This window comes from Lithobates pipiens, unplaced genomic scaffold, assembly GCF_037356315.1.
Source record: "Lithobates pipiens isolate NorthernLeopardFrog02 unplaced genomic scaffold, aLitPip1_a1.2 Scaffold_16, whole genome shotgun sequence".
NCBI classification, from domain to species: Eukaryota; Metazoa; Chordata; class Amphibia; order Anura; family Ranidae; genus Lithobates; species Lithobates pipiens.
This window is the reverse complement of record NW_027507748.1, coordinates 193,160,024-193,180,567: the sequence shown is the minus strand read 5'-3', so window position 1 is coordinate 193,180,567 and position 20,544 is coordinate 193,160,024. Positions and strand designations below refer to the sequence as shown.

Genomic DNA, 20,544 nt, shown 5'->3' with positions numbered 1-20,544 from the left:
TAATAATTCTGTGACGATGGACTCAAGACAGGCTCACTTATTTGCTGAGGAAATTTGCAAACTGGCACACCCAGTCCAGGAACTGTCTGTGCATGTAAATGCACCTCCAGCAGTAATGCAGGAGCCAGAGCCCAAGTTAACCCGCCCAGAGCCAAAGCCCAAGTTAAGCCCCATTCCTCTGGTTCTGAAGCACAGCGGGTTGACCCGATTACTACATGGTTACAGGGGGATCCCAAGTCTTGGGCATTTAGTCTCCTCACAGATGACCCAGCCAGAGGGTCAGTTGAAGCTTTTTTCAAGGCCTTAGGTTTAGTCTACAATGATCCTGACTGTGCCCATTCAGCTGAAGCTAACTTTAGGTCATTACGTCAGGGTAAACGCACCGCTGAACAATACTGTTCTGATTTCTGCCGCTGGGCACCTGACTCAGGGTGGAATGACCCAGCTCTAAGAAGTTCAGGTTAGGCTTATCAGACTCCATTAAGGAGTCCTTAGTATACTACCCTGAACCAAAGTCATTGAATGAAGCCATGCAAGTAGCCATACATATAGACAGGTTTTTACGGGAAAGGCATACAGAGAAGTTTGTTTCTTTGCCCCCCAGTACACCGCATACTACTTCTTCATCAACCCTTCCTGAAGTAATGGGACACAAAAAAAATGCAATGATTTGTTGTATAGGTGAGCCACAAAGGGCATACAGGGGGACAATGTGGACATATGTATGTCTAACAAGAGTTGATAGGACAAATTCCTTTTGTTTTAACATAGCAATTATTGGTTACAGTTCCTCTTTACATCATAAAAAATGCACATGCTTAATAAACATACATAAACCTACATACGGCATCTCACAAAAATGAGTACACCCCTCACATTTTTGTAAATATTTTATTATATATTTTCATGTGATAACACTGAAGAAATTACACTATGCTACAATGTAAAGTAGTGAGTGTACAGCTTGTATAACAGTGTAAATTTGCTATTCCTTCAAAATAACTCACCACACAGCCATTAATGTCTAAACTACTGGCAAAAGTGAGAACGCCCCGAAGTGAAAATGTCCAATTTGGGCCCAATTAGCCATTTTCCCTCCCAGTGTCATGTGACTCGTTAGTGTTACAAAGTCTCAGGTGCGAATGGAGAGCAGGCATGTTACATTTGGTGTTATTGTTCTCACTTTCTTATACTGGTCACTGGAAATTCAACATGGCGCCTCATGGCAAAGAACTCTCTGAGGATCTGAAAAAAAAAAGAATTGTTGCTCTCCATAAAGATGGCCTAGGCCAGTGATGGTGAACCTTGGCACCTCAGATGTTTTGGAACTACATTTCCCATGATTCTTAACTACACTGCAGAGTACATGAGCAGCATGGGAAATGTAGTTCCAAAACATCTGGGGTGCCAAGGTTTGCCATCACTGGCCTAGGCTACAACAAATTTGCCAAGACCCTGAAACTGAGCTGCAGCACGGTGGCCAAGATCATACAGTGGTTTAACAGGACAGATTCCACTCAGAACAGGCCTCGCCACGGTCGACCAAAGAAGTGCAGTGCACGTGCCCAGCTTCATATCTAGAGGTTGGGAAATAGACATATGAGTGCTGCCAGATTTGCTGTAGAGGTCGAAAGGGGTGGGGGGGTCAGCTTGTCAGTGCTGCCAGACCATATGCCGCACACTGCATCGAATTGGTCTGCATGGCTGTCATTCCAGAAGGAATACTCTTCTAAAGATGATTCACAGGAAAGCCCACAGTTTGCTGAAGAGTAGCAGACTAAGGAAATGGATTACTGGAATCATGTCCTGTGGTCTGATGAGACCAAGATAAACGTATTTGGTTCAGATGGTATCAAGTGTGTGTGGTGGCAACCAGGTGTACACAGACAAGTGTGTCTTGCCTACAGTCAAGCATGTTGGTGGGAGTATCATAATCTGTGGCTGCATGAGTGCTGCCGCCACTGGGGAGCTATAGTTAATTGAGGGAACCATGAATGCCAACATGTACTGTGACATACTGAAGCAGAGCATGATCCCCTCCCTTCGGAGACTGGGCCTCAGGGCAGTATTCCAACATGATAATGACCCCAAACACACCTACAAGATGACCACTGCCTTGCTAAAGAAGCTAAGGGTAAAGGTGATGGACTGGCCAAGCATGCATCCAGACCTAAACCCTATTGAGCCTCAGTGGGGCATCCTCAAACTGAAGGAGGAGGAGTGCAAGGTCTCTAACATCCACCAGCTCCGTGGTGTCATCATGGAGGAGTGGAAGAGGACTTCAGTGGCAACCAGTGAAGCTCTGGTGAACTCCATGCCCAAGAGGGTTAAGGCAGTGCTGGAAAGGAATGGTGGACACGCAAAACACTTTGGGCCCAATTTGGACATTTTCACTTAGGGGTGTACTCACTTTTGTTGCCAGTGGTTTAGACATTAATGGCTGTGTGTTTTGTTATTTTGAGGGCACATAACATTTACACTGTTATACAAGCTGTACGCTCACTACTTTACTTGGTAGCAAAGTGTAATTTCTTCAGTACTGTCAATGACAAGATAATAAAATATTTACAAAATCGTGAGGGGTATACTCACTTTTGTGAGATACTGTATATGTCTAAAAAAACATACATACTTAAATGATGTATATGAGTAGCCAAATTTAACCTAACCTTCTATGCCTTTGAGAGTTAGGGGTCACCAGAGGTCTGATACCTGCTGTTTAATTAATGGACCTTGTGCTGATAACACATGCTGCCTTCTAAATGGGCATAATGTTTGATGCATGTTATGGCAACCTAGGAACTGGAAGACAACATTCAACAGGACAGCGAATTGAATTCCTCCAGAAAAACAGTAGAGCAATGGTATTTGAGGGTATCTAGGCACCCCTCTACTTACAGGATCATAGCTGTATATCAGCATCTAAGGGACCACTGCCTCTGGTAGTCTCCAAGATCTGAATAGAAATTTGGTGTCATCACTGTACTGCTCACTGATATCCTTTGTTAGGGTTGGTTCTGCCTCTATCAATATGGCTGCCTCCACACAGAGAAACACAAGGCGTGCTAAGTCTGTGATCAGCTGCAGTTAACCCACACGCAATACTGCTAAAGGTCTATCTTGATTGCGGCTGCCAGACTCATGCACATTATTAACCACTCAGTGTCCACTCCTCCCCCTCTCTGCCAATCCCTCAACTGGCTTCCGATTGTCCAACAAATAATATTCAGAATACTAACTACCTAAAAAGCCATTTACAACCCTGTCCACAGCTACATCACCAATCTTGTCTCAATATATCACCCAAACCGTCTTCTTCACTCCTCTTAAGACCTCCTGCTCTTCAGCTACCTTGTATCCTCCCATGCTGATCTCCAGGACTTCTCCAGAGCCTCTCTCATCCACTGGAACTCTCTACCCTTAATTTTTCCGGCTGTCTCCTACTCCACTCATGTCCACTTTTAGAAAGCCTATACGCTAACAACTGAATCTTTTATTTCTCCCATCAGCTCATCCCTCACAGTTAATACCTTTTGTGCAACTTGCCCCTTCCTATTCGATTGTAAGCTTTTTAGGAGCAGGGTTCTTCTAACCCTGTGGTACTGAATTGTTTTGTAACTGTACTGTCTTCCTTTATAGTGCAAAGTGCTGCACAAACTGCTGGCACTAAATAAATTCTGTGTAATAATAATACTAGTCTTTTGCACTCTGCCTGAGACCAGTACTAAGTGGCAGGAAACAAAGCGTACACAAACTACATATAATATATATATATATATATATATATATATATATATATATATATATATATATATATATATATAAAGAGAGTATATATATCTAGCATCAAATGTAGAGCTTCAAGGACACCGCCACTCGCTGGTTCTTCTTTTTAAGGGCTTTGTTTGCCCATTTTATTAAAAGCAAGTTCAGCAAACAACATAGGTTTCCCTCACAGGGGCTTTCAGCATTCCCTTTTCCATCAACAAAAAAAAAAATGACATTCAGCCTAGTTGGCTCTCACTTGCAGCATGGCAGCTCTGGCCTTACACTCCAGGCCCTTGTCTGTCCGGTACAGACTGTTTCACCAACCAACCACCTTGGTGCATATAGCCAACAGCCTCTTGGTGCACTGGCTCCCACGTGGAGCCCTCCTGACTCCTGGTTCTCAGACTTCCTATCTGCCGGGGTGGAGCGCAGAACCATGGTCAGGTTACTACTAAAACCCCAGCACACACCTGACCAATCAGTATGCTGGCTGTTCTCAAAATCAGGACCCAGGACTAGGGATTTCATTCCACCTGGATCTCTCAGAAATCCCTGAGCTCCAGGTCCCAAAGTGGACTTTACAAAACACTGTTATATGCTCCCTGGAGCCTCTCAACCCGTCTGGTTGAGAATTCTGGGTTACATCCTCCTTCTAGACCCTGGCAGGGCAATGCTCTGCCACTAATAAATATATATATATATATATATATATATATATATATATATATATATATATATATATATATATATCGGTATTATGTTTTTAATAAAGATTCAGCCTTGAAATGAATTTGCTTGGTTAGGCGAAACCTTTATGGGATTGGTTATATTTTCTTTGTGAGTCATGTACAGCCACAGGGATAGATGACAGTGACACATACAAGATTGGTACATTCAGGTCCTGAATTACTCTCAGATGACCTGTCTGTCCCTTCCCATTTCAACTAATGGAACATTCAGACAAGCACAAAACAGTGGAAAGTAAATAGTTTAATCTCCTTCCATTCTCTCGAAGGTTGAAACAAACAGTGAATGGAAATTTCAGTGCATAAATATTCAGCTGCTGTCAGGCTCGTTCAATTTGACATGCAAAATGTGAACGTTTGTTCGATGCCATCTGTGAGAAGTCTGAAACGTTCCTGAAAACAATTGTATGGTTCGCTTCTCTAACATAAATGCTTTATCAGCAGCTTACAAAACATGACAAAGCAAAATACACATTCATTTTGATTCCCAATTTCTGCTATTCCCTCTTACATCCAGGGGGTACAAAAAGTCACCTAACTTGAAACACAAGTGGAATTATATAACTTTGCCTTGTTTGTATTCGGTGTTCTGTACTGGGCTAGACGTACAATTTGCGCTGATATCCTGTAAGCTCCTTCCTGTTGTAAATTCCAGCTCATTATTTATCACTTCACTCTAAAATGTAAAGGTCTAAATGCGGGGATTGACCATTGAGGAACACTCAAGTTTAATTTTGGTTGCTTAGGGGCACAATGCCTTTGTGGGAGTTTATGTATAGTACCTTGGATTCTATTTATGAGTGATGAGTGTAAAATTGATCGACAAAAGGCTCAATTCAATAAGCTTTCTGGGAATCCTGTGTAGTATATCAGCTGGTTCTGAAATCTACAGGGGGCAGTTTGGTAGTTTAGGAATCCAGTATGGTTGCCCTGGAAGCTTTCATTAGGAGCTCCACCAGGAAGAAAACAGCAGATAGCAGACTTCAGACCCACTTGGAATCCCCCCACACTAAGGAACCCCTGTAATCTATAGTTAGACAAAGGGAAGACTGAACTGCACTGATCTACTCATCAACCTCTTTCCTCCTAACCCTGTCACGGCTAAATATCCTAAAAATGATGTCCAACTTAAATGACAACTTTGTTTTAGGGAAGTTGTCCTTTAAAGTAAACCCTCTACCTCCCTAAGTGAAGCCAGTATAGTGAAATACTTAGCTTTTTTTCCCCATGCCTGAAAATCTGCTATTGCATAGCCTTTGCAAGTATTATATCCAGGTTGAGTCCACTTTCTAGTGAAAATATGCACTTTGCTAATTCTTTTTTATGGAAGGTCTGTACTTTTGGCATTCTCCAGCTATCCAGCAGAGTATGGTCTCTCCAAAGGAATGGGTGGGACCATTGAAAGCATGTGTACAACAAAAGAGTGCCTGCAACGGACCTTTTGCTTGAAAGACTAAACAGCATAAGGCAGGTAGGTATTTCAGTATTCCAGCTATTAGTGAAGTTATCCTTTAAAGTGTACCAATCACATTCACGGTTCACACAAATTTGTAAGTGTCTGTATAACCAAAATGCATTATTATTTAGTACAATGTGCAGAAGGCAGAGCCTAAATATGTAATGAGCAAATATGGCTGCTTTCATATACGTATATAACAAAAAATAAATAAATCAACAAACAAGGTTATTCAAACATGCTTTGATTTTTTTCATTATTCTGATCTCAGTTATATCAAAATGAATAAATTGTGCATGAAGAAAGATGAACCTGATATCACATGTGGGCTATATACAAGAGTATGAGCTATCAGGTACCTGCATACACTTATAGGATTTTAGAATAACAGAAAATGCAGGATGCAGAACATTTATATAACAACTTGTTTATCCACCTATTATATGAGGTATAATTTTTATTTCTCGTTTCACTTACTCTATATGTATATGATATACAGGACATTTCAAATTGTGAGTGGTGGTTGTAGAAGTATATGTGGGAGAACGGTTATTCTACCCGTGTATGAAACACAGAAATATGTTACTACCAATTATACTTACGCAATTTTGGCACACACATTACACTTCCAAACTTTGTCTTTTACCACAACACGACATGCTTTGCACACACGGAACTGGCAGGCTTGGCATACGTCTCCACGGTCAAAGATTATCCCCAGCTTCTTCTGACAGCGAACACAGATTCTGGCACTGTTCTGGCGCAACCTGCTGATTTTGCCACCCTTCTTTTTGATTTCCAGGAGTTCATTTTTCATTTTCCTTGAATAAAACAAAATGCATTTTAAAATGATTCCATTGTGCATATCAGATCTATAAATGAAATACTATGACCCAGTGAGTGTAGTAATACATCACAATTATAGACAATGTGCACTATATCTCTCCATGCATATTGGACATCAATAGAATATGGTCTTAGTACATGGTATAACATTCTTTCTTTAACGCAAAAGGCATATAGACATGCAAAGATACTGTTCATACAGTGTATATAACCCCAGTACTGTCCAAAAAATGTCATCCCTTCATATAATCTTATTGTTTTGCACTATGCAGTTTCATGCATTTGACAATTTTCCAATGCATTGGGGTGCCATTAAGATTTAACTGTTGCGGGTGCGGGAATGCATGCGATTTAAACCCTGACCCACAATTGCAACCACCCGCAATAATATGAACCTAGGGTAACTGTGTAACTAAATAGTTCCAGATCACCAGTACTACACAGCACGATACATGTGCAGAAATTGAATGAATACTTTAAAATATTGTACATATATGGACACAAAGATAATAAAAAACTTCAAGTGCATAAAATACTGTGAATAAATAAGAGATAAATTAACAGTTCATAATGAAGTCCATAAAAAAAAAAAAGTGCAAAATCAAAGTCTTTTACGTGAATAGGTGCCTTCAATCAGGAGGAAAACGAAAACTGAAGATCAGAAAAGATTTCCATAAACATCTCTGTGCACCAAACCACCAGTGATACTCAAAGCTTCTTCTTATAAAGCTAGACCTCAAATTATAAGAGGTTTAGCAAGACCTGTAAGGAAAAATCCAGAGCATGGATGGATGGATGGGCAGGAATTAAACCACCGGTTCCACAGCCAGCCGCTTATACCACCACTGTAGCAGATCACATTAAGCTATTCCAGCGATCAAGCACACAGCATATACAACACAGAGGAAGGGAAATCACTAATGGCGCTGTATTAAAACACACGTTTATTATACATTGCATTATCCTACTCTCATATTGTAAAAAAACAGGTCAGCATGTCACAGATACAGCATATATAGATGATACCCTCCACTGGCATGTTCTAGTTGATCACCTCCCCTATATATACCCAACAAACACACAAAGAAATTCTTTGCCAAGACAGGAGAAAAACTTAAAACTAGTTACCAGATGGTCCCTGCAGTTTTACATTGCTTTTTTTCATCTTTTTTGGATATCTGTTGGCATTATCTTGACTCCAAGGGGACCATGACACACATCTAGTAGGAATACCACCGATCAGAGAATACTGGACAAAGATTTTTGCCGTTTATTGTATGATTATGGCAATGCAAATCCCCAATACAATGAAAAGAGCTTTACTTCTAATCAATCTAGGCCCCCTCAAATCAGTCAAGAAGGATTTTCTTCATCACTTCCTTACCTCTGCCAGAGCAATTATACTCTGATATTGGAGATCTATTATAAATACCATCCTCAAAGGAATGGGCCTCAGAGCTGGAATCAATCAGAGATCTGGAATTATCCAAGGAATGTGACAGATCGGAACAATTTATGACAACATGGAACTTTTGGTCCCATCATATATTGATTTTCATCTGAATTCAAAGCTGAGTAGAAACAGCTTGCTGTGTTTGAGCCATGTTGGAGGACCATTCTGATCCCCATCCTCCTATCCCTTTTTTCTTTGTCTCCCTTTTCATTTTTTCAACCTTCAATATCTCTTACCTTTCTTCTCTCTCCAACGCTCATCCTGTAAAAAATCCTTTTCCAAATTACACTACTTCTTATACTTCACTCTCTCCTTTTTCCCATTTCATTTATGGACTAAAAACAGCATAAATGCCTAACTATACACCATAGATGAGTTCTTTACTTTTATCTCAAATTAGTAAATGTGATCCTTAAGAGGCAAATCTGGTTTATTCCTCATACCAAACATGTGATATTTGTTTCCTCTATGAGAATATTGTTATACAAGTAATGTTAGAATGAATCACTAATACTGCATTGTAACGTGCTTACATGTCCATACCCTAAATCTTCTGTACTACCCTTTCATGCACTGTACATTTATGCAAAATGCAATAGATGTAGGTTAAACTAAACAAAAAAAAAAGTAAATGTAAAATCTGCTTTTATAGCAGGTTTCATAATTGAGTGATACGCTCTAGAGAAAGAATCATAGTATCAGAAACTCATATCTAGTGCATTCAATTTAGAAAATGAAGGGATAATGGTGAAGAATAATAGTTTATGATATATTTTACATGCTAGAGTTTTTTTTTTTTTTCAGTAGAACAAACATTTTTAATGTTCCTGACAAGTTATTACCATAAAATGGACCATTTTTTTCTATATAGCTCGGTATCCCCTCTCAATAATCCCCTTGCCCTGGTAAGGATGGTGTCACTCTTTAAAAAATTTTTTTAACACTTATAAGAATCCCTCTAAGGAGCACAACACAATTATTTGTCCTCATTATGACTGCTATAGTTGAGAAAATCTAGGAACTCCATTAAGTACCTCTCACCTCCGGAGCCACAGAGAATGAGATGCAATATGGCCACCACCAACTACTTTAAATGGAAATAGCAAATTTAGGTAAAAGTGTGTATTCACACCATTATCCAGCATTATGTCTGTCACAGTGTACTCCACTGAAGATTACTCTTAACTTGCCAAGATCTATGGAGTTTTGTTATCTGGTTAGCCAGGCAAGAATAAACACCTTCTATTAAGTGGTATAACCTGACTAGACAGATGGTTCATGTTTAATGCTTTAAACAGTAAGTAATATTATATGAGAAAACATTTGTCATGCATTTTGAATTTTTTAAGATCTTTACATGATAATGTGCAAGGGAAAAGAAAAACGTCAAAAATCTAATGTAAGTTTTTTTTTTTCTAGGTCTGCTTATAAAAGGCTAGATTAGGGCCAATGTTGTCTACTAAAACAACAGGAATACAGTAGTCTTTACTCAGTGACCTGGTAATTAACTACAAATAATACTATGTGCTATAATCTTGAAATCAAGGACTGTAAACATGTAACCAGTTTTTCAGCATTTCAAAAAAATTCTAATGAACACGGAAAACGTCATGATTATTAGTTTGGGTTTAAAGTAAACAGTTGAAGGTAAGCATTCTAACGTGACAGGTATTAGTATATCACTCTTTGATGATCACAGCATATGATAAGTTTGTGACACCAGCCAGTGGTGTACGAAGTGGTGGAGCGGGCCGCTTCGGATGCCACACACTTGTCAGGGGCCACGTTTGTTTGTTCCTATGCTTGGGCTCTTGCCCTTTCCTGCTCTGTTGTCTGTGTTTTTCAGGCCTTCTGCGTGGTTGGCTGGCGGAGCTGTGTTTCCCTGGATGTGAGGGTGAGCAGGACATATGACGTTTTTCTACACTGGCTGGTACGAGATCGGCGGGCCGTGGAGTGGGAGGTGCTCCGCCTCTGTGGTACGCTGATTGGCCCTATGGGATATGATATAGGGACTGAGATGCGGCCCTTTGCCCATGACATGGTGCTCACACATGCGCATTGCTCTGTTTACAGCGCGTTGGCGGCAAGTTTGGTTTTCTCAATTTGAAGCATCCAAAACAGGGTAAGCAAAAACACTCTCTCCTCATGTATCGCAGGGGAGAAAGACAGCGAGCAGAGCTGAGTAGAGAACTGCTAAAGTTAACTTTTTAGGTAAACCAGCAGGTGATTGGTTGCTAGGTGATCCTAGTAACCAAGCAATAGCTTGTTAGTATGAAAAATTACCTCCAGCAGTTCCTGCCCTCTGTTCAGCACTGCTCACTGTCTCTCCATCAGCATGATTAAGATAGGAAGGGACAGAGCTTGGGGGGGGGGGGGGTCTGTGTAATGTAAAAAGAGTCCAGAGATGCAGGGTGCTGTGTAACGTAAAGGGGTCCAGAGGTGCAGGGTGCTGTGTAATGGAAAGGGGTACAGAGGTACAGGGTGCTGTGTAAAGTAAAGGGGTCCAGAGGTGCTGTGTAAAGTAAAGGGGCCCAGAGCTATGGGGGCTGTGTATTGTAAAGGGGCCCAGAGCTGCGGGGGCTGTGTAATGTAAAGTGGTCCATTGGTGCAGTTGTGGAGGGGGGTACACAGTAGTGGCAAAGATATTGAAGAATTCAGAGGACACAGTGGGGTGTTTTTACATTTTAATGTTGGGGGGGTGTCAGATATAGGATCTGCCACGGGTGCCAAATGCTCTAGGTACACCCCTGACACCAGCTGTATGCCACATACTTCTGGCTGAAACACACAGGTACACAAAGTGTTAGAGGCACCAACAACTTTGATGTCCTCTGCTGGGGTCGCTTAGGTACACATTCATAATTATAATAAGAAGAATCTCTCCCAATTAACAATACATTCAATATATAAACATACATAGGAACATCTTCCCATACACTATATACAGTATGTCTAAAATCTGTATATAAATCTTGCTCTTTAAGCCTCATGCACACTGGGTGTTTGCCCGGCATTTCTGAAAGCCTTTTCTCCTGGCAAAAGAAATGTAGCGTAAAAATGCACTTAAAGCTGCATTTTGCAAATGTGTTTAGGGGCATCAAGCTTTTAGGCATTCAATTATTCCATTGGCCAGAACATAAATGTATTTTGGCCACTGAAATGAATGAACGCTCAAGCATTAAATGCACTTAGTGTTTAGTGTTTAGGCGTTTTTAGGTGTGTCGGGCATTTTGGTCTACCATTTCGGTCTACCAAAATTCTCCTCTCCTGAATGTGAAAATTATTTTTTTTCTTCTTCTAAACCCTTTTGCCTCTAAAGAATTATAAATGCCTATGTGTGCATGGACTCATGCAAAGCAAAACATCAGACTAACCTAAGAAGCAACGTTTTGACGCCCAGCGTGCCAGAGGCCTAAGAATATGACAAAAGTAGAAGAGAAAAAAATATATTGGATATCTTTCTCTGAGGTCCCTTTAACATACCCTCTCTAGAAATGAAGAGTGGGTAGCAGCACAGGGAAATCACTTCAGCAGTGACTATGGTTGGTTTCCAACAAAATAAGGGAGACAAGCATGCAGTTGCTTAGATTTGATGTATACATGCAAGTACAGGGAAGAGAGTCAAAAAAGAAAGGGCAGCCACAGAGGGGCCCTTGGGTTTTATGAAAGGGCAGTGGCAGGACAAAACAATGTGGCCCCTGGGCAAAGATTCAAGAGTAAAGATGGGCTAACTTTTTAAAATCCACCTAGATTTATCTACAGAATGTTTCAGTTTGAGGAGTGAAAATCCACTACAGTTGCTGAATGTTCCAACTTTGAACTTTCATAATGTTAAATTAATTTAATCCTACTGTAATGCAGGGAAAAGCGCTTCCTGCTCAGTTCCCACATACAAATGTCTTATGAATGGCATTCAGTTGGTTGCATCAGCACCACTGGCAGCACAGACTGGGTAGGAAGGCTAATGGATAACAAAAATTGGACAAAGGCACAATATTTATTTTATTTATTCAAGGTGTGGCAGTTGGGCATTTTCAACCTTAACAGGCAATTATATTTTAATTCGGGTGCACCAACATCACATTCTAGTAGCATCAGCATATCGGACCAGGTAGGAAGCTAAATGGTGATGAAGAAAAAAAAAAATATATATATATATATATATATATATATATATATATATATATATATATATATATATATATATATATATATATATATATATATATATATATATATAGACAGCACTATGTCATAACAAAAATCCTGTACTTCCAACCTTGATAAATCCAGCAACAATCAAAAACTAGTATTTATTTCTTTCATGAGGTTATCAGCATAGCAGATTAAGCAGATTGTACCAAACAGAAAGGCTGATGACGATTAAGAACAATAATTTTTTTTCATTAAATCATTCCAACCTTAACCAGCATGGAGTTGAAAATGAACAAACAAGAGACTCCCCCCCCCTCCCCCCGCAGGGTTTACTTCCTCTTTGAAGCCTGGTACACACTATTGTCGCGTACATGCGGTTGGATTTTCCAACGGGAAATGTTCGATGTGAACTTGTTGTCAGAAAGTCTGACCGTGTGTATGTTCCATCGAACAGTTGCTGTCGGAATTTCCACCAACAAATGTTTGATAGCAGGCTCTCAAATTTTCCACCAACAAAACTGTCGGAAAGTCCAATCGTGTGTACACAAGTCCATCGCACAAAAGTTCACGCATACTCTGAATCAAGCAGTTGTACGTCACCGCGTTCTTACGTTCGGAATTTTTGGCCAACATTTGTGTGTGTATGCAAGACAAGTTTGAGCCAAAATCCTTCGAACAAAAATCTGCGGTACATGTTGGCATTCATGGTTCCCTCGATGAACTGTAGCTCCCCAGTGCAGGCAGCACTCATGCAGCCCCAGACCACGATACTCCCACCACCATGCTTGACTGTGGGCAAGACACACTTGTCTTTGTACTCCTCACCTGGTTGCTGCCACACACACTTGACACCATCTGAACCAAATAAGTTTATCTTGGTCTGATGAGACCACGGGACATGGTTCCAGTAACCCATGTCCTTAGTCTGCTTGTCTTTAGAAAACTGTTTGCGGGCTTTCTTGTGCATCATCTTTAGAAGAGGCTTCCTTCTGGGACAACAGCAATGCAGACCAATTTGATGCAGTGTACAGTGTATGGTCTGAGCATTGACAGGCTGACTCCCCACTCCTTTAGCCTCTGCAGCAATGGTGACAGCACTAATACATCTGTTTCCCAAAGACAACTTCTGGCTATGACGCTGAGCACGTGCACTCAACTTCTTTGGTCGACCATAGCGAGGCCTGTTCTGAGTGGAACCCAGCCTGTTAAATTGCTCTATGGTTTTGGCCACCGTGCTGCAGCTCAGTTTCAGGGTCTTGGAAATCCTCTTATAGCATAGGCCATCTTTATGTAGAGCAACAATTATATTTTTCAGATCCTCAGAGAGTTCTTTGCCATGGAGTGTCATGATGAACTTATGTTGAGAGTATGACAGTATGAGAGAGAGAGCGATAACACCAAATTTAACACACCTGCACCCCATTCACACGTGAGACCTTGTAACACGAACAAGTCACTGGGAGGGAAAATGGCTGATTGAGCACAATTTGGACATTTTCACTTAGGGGTGTACTCACTTTTGTTGCCAACTGTTTAGACATTAATGGCTGTGTGTTTAATTATTTTGAGGGGACAGCAAATGTACACTGTCCTACAAGCTGTAAACTCACTACTACATTGTAGCAAAGTGTCATTTCTTCAGTGTTGCCACATGAAAAGATATAATAAAATATTTACAAAAATGTGAGGGGTGTTCTTACTTTTGTGAGATACTGTATCTACACATATGGTAGACATGCCCTACAGTGCAGACATTCTAGGTCAAAGTGTACTGGATAATTGACAGGCTATAAGACTACCTAATACAAAAACATTTCTATCAATCGTAATTAACACAGCCATATATACTTTTCATATACATATATGTGCCAGGGTGCAATTACTAGTTAGACCACTAAGTGATGTGAACAGTCATCACAGGAGGCCACGCCACCCATCCCTGCACATAAACGTATATCTTTCTGGTGCTTCACTATTGGAGCCCCTAGGGGAGGCAGCAGCCTAGCCTTACCTAAGCACGGTATCCATCATTTATAAATATATACTTTTCAATTCCTTGAACACCTGTTAACAGCTGATAAACAGCTGCCTAAGGCTGGAAATAAAAATAAATAAATTGAATCTTAGGAGGTTAAAGCCAGACTATCACAAGTCATGGTTAAAGAAATATTTACAGCTACAACTACCAGACAGAATGGCTATATAAAAATATATGGGGACGCTGGGCACAACGTTCCTCACCCCATAAGTTTGGCTTGCACACTGGGTTTAAAAAAAAAAACACCAGTTCTTTTGGCAGAAAAAATGCTCAAATAAAACATTTTTGTACAGGTATTTAGATGTTTTCTTTGCTGGAAAACTCTCAAAAACGCAAACCAAAAGGGACGTTTTTTCTGCCTCTAAACAGTGAGCTTAAAATATGCCCCTAAATGTTATAATGTGCATGGCCACATAGGATAACATTGAGCTGCCTCTACAGGCAAAATGCAAAACTAGACAAGCAGTGTTATTTGAGCCCAGTGTGCATGGACCCCAATGTCTAGTACACATGATTTGAAAATTGGACAAAAAAAAATTAAAAATACAGTTTTCAAAGCGATTGTGTGATTATATGATCGTTAGTAACCAGCTTACAAACGTCGATCATGACAGTTCAACCAAAATTCTCTGAAGGGACAAACACGAAAAATTTTCTTGTACGATACCAGAACAAACGGTTTTCGTTTAATTCAGTATTCATCCAACAACAATCAGAAGAGCAAGACCACAGATGCTTGTAAACGAAAAGAATATATTACAAGACAATACATTACACCACTTCTGAAATTTGTATTCTATCATACAAGAATTTTCACAAGTTGAGTAACCTCTTAATTTTCGATATAAGACTAGCATGCAAAAAAAATAGACGATCATTCGTCTGATATCCTCATCATGTGTATGAGGCTTAACACTTTAGCTACTTTGATAAAACAGCTAGTTAATTGCTTCACCTTCTGCCCCCCCACCCTTACCAGGCCATATCTCCCTGTTCACCCTCCCCACCTTTTTTTCAACTTCTCTGTACCCTTGTCCATTGCATTGGTTTGCCTCCCACTACATTCCTCAGGGTGTGCTGTTGATATACAACTTTTGTCAAGTTTAACAATGTATGCACAACTTTCCCATAAAATGAATGTACTGGTATTTCAGAAAGGCACTGCCTCTGTTCCACGAAATGTTTAAATTCCTTTCTATTAAAAATAAAAATACTGAAAAGGAAAATCAGTTTAAATTTTTTTTAGGAAAAATAGAATACTTTGACAGAAATTTTGTATGGAAGCACCACAGCACAAAAACAAGCATAGTGGCCAATGCAGCATGGGATTTATATATTTTATTTATATATTATGTGATAATGTTCCCTGTATCTGGGAAAACGGGTTTAAAATGGACACAGGGCTCTCAAAGAGTAAGTTTGAGAATAGGGATGAGCTCCGGCATGTTCGCATGCTCCGCGTGCAGAGCCCGACAGGAATCCGGCGCAGCGCTGCGCTAATCACAGGCAGTGAGACATTGCCCGATCTCTGCACCCGCACATCGGGGGAAGGTCTCACTGCCTGTGATTAGCGCACCGCTGCGCCGACTTCCTGGCGGGCTCTGCAGGTGGAGCATGCGAACACGCCGAAGCTCTTCCTTATTTGAGAATCTCCAGCTGAAGTTTTATGAGCAGAGAAAACTATGTTTTAAGTTGTCTCTGGATTTGATAAGTTTGGATCGGAGCTGGAAACTTGAAGACTTCAAAAAGCATTGGGTAGGATGGAGTCTTCAGTCTTGAGTCCAGGTTTTCCGGAAATCCTGCAAGTTTTGTGTGTGTCCAGGTGCACACACTCGATATAAAAGGCAGATCTGAGTGTAGCTCAGGGGAGGTGGAGTAGGAGTTGGTGTTGGAGCAGTTGCTGCAGCCAGGAGGGAAGTGTGCTCCTGTTTAGGAACCAAGGCAAATCTCCCATATGGGAGAGGTTCCAGATCAGTGGACTAAAGAGAGTTGGGCCAGCTGAGAGAGTCTGGGAGACCATAGCAGAGACAACTGGGAGAGAGAGTCCTGGGAACCAGAGGAAGCCATGAGTCTTGGAGCAGTGAGAAATCCTGGAGTGTCAGCAGAACCCCTTTCCTAGAGGCCAACTGGGAGAGAGAGTCCTGGGAACCAGAGGAAGCCATGAGTCTTGGAGCAGTGAGAAATCCTGGAGTGTCAGCAGAACCCCTTTCCTAGAGGCCAGGTACTGCGCAGCATGGTACTGCGACAAAGGCTGAGTGAACCTTGAGAGACAGGTGGCTTAGAATTTTTCATTTGTTAATTTTTGCTGGAGAAGAATCCCTGCGTGGGCAATCCATGCATGTATGAACTTTTATTTTTGTTACTCTTAATAAAAGTGGGCTACCACACCCTAAAACTGACATCCCTGTTAACTTACTGAAAAATACACTTACCACTGAGCTAGAGACCCTCCAAAACTTTACTAACTATACAGTGTCTTGCATCCGTGGGAGAAATAGTGCCCCAAGGGCCAGATAAAGCCAAGCAAAGGGCTGCATCTGGCCCTGGTCAACAGTTTGGAGACCACAGCGCTATAACTTACATTTCCTTCCACCAGGCCTTTATGTAGTCTAACAACTCAAAGCAAACAGCTCAAACGATGTGCTCTTTTTGTTGCTAGATCACGTTAATTCACATCATGACTTCAGCAATTAGTGTCATCTGTTCATTTATACTAGTAAAAGATCATTCAGTGCTATGGAGTTGTGTGAGCCATCTACGGCTGCTTGTAAAAATATACAGCCCTGGAAGCTAGATTACACAGCCCTGCAGTTCAAAATTATTTTTTACTTTTATGAATAAACAAGCAGCGCTAATTGTTTATTCACAAGAGTAAAAGAAGGATCAGCTTAGAGAGGGGGCAGGGACTGGCTGTGCCTCCCTCCCCAGGAACACCCATAATTTGGGATTTAACCACTTGCTTACTGGGTACTTAAACCCCCCTCCTATCCAAACCAATTTTAAGCTTTCAGTGCTCTCACACTTTGAATGACAATTACTCAGTCATGCAACACTGTACCCAAATTATTTTTTGTCCTTTTTTTCCATACAAATAGAGCTTTGTTTTGGTGGTATTTGATCACCTCTGGGTTTTTTTATTTTTTGCTCTATAAATGAAAAAGACCAAAAATTTTTTAAAAAAAAAGAATATTTCTGAATTTCTGTGATAAAGTTTTGCAAATTAGCAATTTCTCTTCATAAATTTTGGCCACACTTTATACTGCTACATGTCTTTGGTAAAAATAACCAAAAATTTGTGGAAATTATTTGGTCTGTGTTAAAGTTTTAGAGTCTACAAATTATGGCGTAAATCATAACAAAATGATAACATCTGATGTACTGATGGCCTATCTCATTTCTTGAGACCCTAACAAGCCAGAAAAGTACAAATGCCCCCCAAATAACCCCTTTTTGGAAAGTAGCCATTTAGTAAGAGGAAGGGTGATTTATTTGATGGTGTAATTTTTTTCCCACAATTCTTTGCAAAATTAAGATTTTTTTTTCACAAAATTGTCATTTTAATAGCTTATTTCTTTCACATGGCATGCGTATACCACAAATGACACCCCAAAATACATTCTGCTACTCCTCCTGAGTATAGCGATACCACATGTGTGGGACTTTTTCACTGACTGGCCACATACAGAGGCCCAACATGCAGGGAGCACCATCAGGTGTTCTAGGAGCATAAATTACACATCACATGTCTCAACCACCTATTACACTTTTGAAGGCCCTGGAGCACCAGGAAAATGGAAACACCCACAAAATGACCCCATTTTGGAAAGCTAACACCCCAACGTATAATCTATTAGGCATAATGAGTCTTTTGAACGGTTCATTTTTTTTCAGACGTTTTTGGAAAATGTGGAAAAAAATTAAAACGCCTTTTTTTTTTTTTTTACACAAAGTTGTCAGTTTAAGATATTTCCAACACACAGCATTTACATAGCAAAAATTACACCCCAAAATAAATTCTGCTACTCCTCCTGAGTATGGCGATACCACATGTATGAGACTTCTACACAGCCTGGCCACATACAGAGATCCAAAATGCAAGGAACACCATCAGGTCTTCCAGGGACACATAGCATGCACATACCAAGAATTACACCCCAAAATACATTATGCTGAGCAAAGCGTAAACAAAAGATTACCTGTGGTTGTAGTAGTGCAGTTGTAAACAGCAGAATAGCACTGGTCCATGCAGCAGGCATGGACTTGGTCAGTAACGGTGAACACAATTCTCCAGGCAGGAATACTGTCCATATAAAGTCCAGGGTCAGTGCAGGCAGAGATATTGTCAGCAGTGCCAAAAATACTGGTCATGGTAGTAGGCAGGAACATGTGGTGAGGTCAGTGCGACAGGCAGAGACATAATGGCAGTAAGTCCTACAGGCAGCAGGCAGAAGTAGGGCCTCGTTCAGGACAGAATGGGGACAGGGGTAGAGGCTTCTCCCACCCAAATCTCTTTGAAGCCTCCGAGTCTCCAGACCCTAATCTAGGATTGAGAAAACAAAAAAATTGGTTTTCTTCATCCAGAAAAACAATTCTGGAGCCCCTCACATATGCGAGACCCCTGGGTTGAATCCCACTAGTCCAGTTGCAGGGTACAAGATCAGTCCAAGAGGCAGGCAAATATCATGGTCAAACAGTCCAGGGTCAGTTCCAGATCAGGCAGAGGTATGTACAGAATTGTTAGGCAGAAGCTTGGTTGAATAACAGTCCAGGGTCAGTTCCAGATCAGGCAGAGGTATGCACAGAAGTGGCAGACAGAAGCGTGGTTGAATAACAAGCCAGGGTCAGTTACAGAGCAGGCAGTGGCACAAGGGGTGTGAAGGTGTGTGAAGGCAGGAACTGAGGATTACTTTTACCATACTTCACTAATAATGTATTTAAGTATGGTAACTGCGAAAACATTTGCCTATGCAGAGGCCTGGTTGGGAAGGGCATTGTGCACAATAAAAAGATGCGTCTCTGACTGCTCGTTGTTGGCCTGTTGGTTTGGGAGGGATTTTAAATCGAGAAAGTGGCGTTTGGAGAGTCGACTAAGAACATCTGATTGGATATTTTCTGGTGGGCCGTTCGGGAATATAAGGGCAGTGAAAACTTCCTCCTGCTAGCCAAGGAAGCGTTTGGGGTTCTGGGTGGAGTTGCGGTAAATTATATAAAAATAAATTGCGACTTTTTTATACCAATGGTATGTCCATCTTGTAGCAAGGTATGGTTCCATCATTTGGTCATTGAAGTCGACTACCCCCCATGAACAAAATTACAATCATAGATGCATTTAAGTTTTAGTATGGGGCCATTCCTTCTGGGGATTTTCACAAAGGTATCATTGTGGATTGAAGATAACATGTAGACATCCCTTTTGTCCCTTCACTTCACTGCCAAAATCTCCTTCTCTCGCAGACTTGCCGTTTCTCCTTTTCTCAATTTCTTATTGACAAGACTTTGAGGAAAGCCCTTCCGGTTCTTTTTTACAGTGCCACATGCTGGCGTCTTCATCCGGTGAAGGTTGTGGAACAGGGGCAGAGATGTGTAGAAGTTATCTACGTATAAATTGTAGCCTCTCTCCAGTAGGGGTATACGAGGTCCCAAACTATTTTCCCGCTTGATCCCAAGTAGTCTGGGCAATTGGGGGGTTGCAGCTGGGTGTCCTTCCCTTCGTACACTTTGAAGGCATACAAGTACCCTGCGACTCAAACACATAATTTGTATACCTTCACTCCATAGTGGGCCCTTTTGCAGGGAATAAATTGTTTGATTTTAAGCCTGCCACTAAATTTAACAAGGGACTCATCCACACATGTTTTGGTCTGGGGTAAATAGCTGGGGGAATACTTCAGAAAAATAATTTAGAAGTGGCCGGATTTTGAAAAGCTTGTCATAATTTGGGTCATTTCGGGGAGGGCACTGGGTATTGTCATTGAAATGAAGGAACCTCATTATCATGCGTTATCTGTTTCAGTGCATTACCTTGGAGAAGATTGGCATGTAGTGGAGGGGGTGAGTTGACCAATAGGACATCAAAGTGTTT

At 40.9% G+C, this 20,544-nt stretch overlaps 1 protein-coding gene across 4 annotated transcripts in view; it reads right to left on the bottom strand.

Annotated features, from left to right (window-relative positions):
- Positions 1–20,544, bottom strand: part of SYTL5 (synaptotagmin like 5) — a 293,010-nt gene that overhangs the window by 117,148 nt on the left and 155,318 nt on the right. For all 4 annotated transcript variants that reach the window (XM_077480858.1, XM_077480859.1, XM_077480857.1 and 1 more), the window contains one exon: positions 6,573–6,791. In XM_077480858.1, coding sequence (XP_077336984.1) covers positions 6,573–6,791 — 219 coding nt within the window. The remainder of the gene's footprint in view (positions 1–6,572; positions 6,792–20,544) is intronic.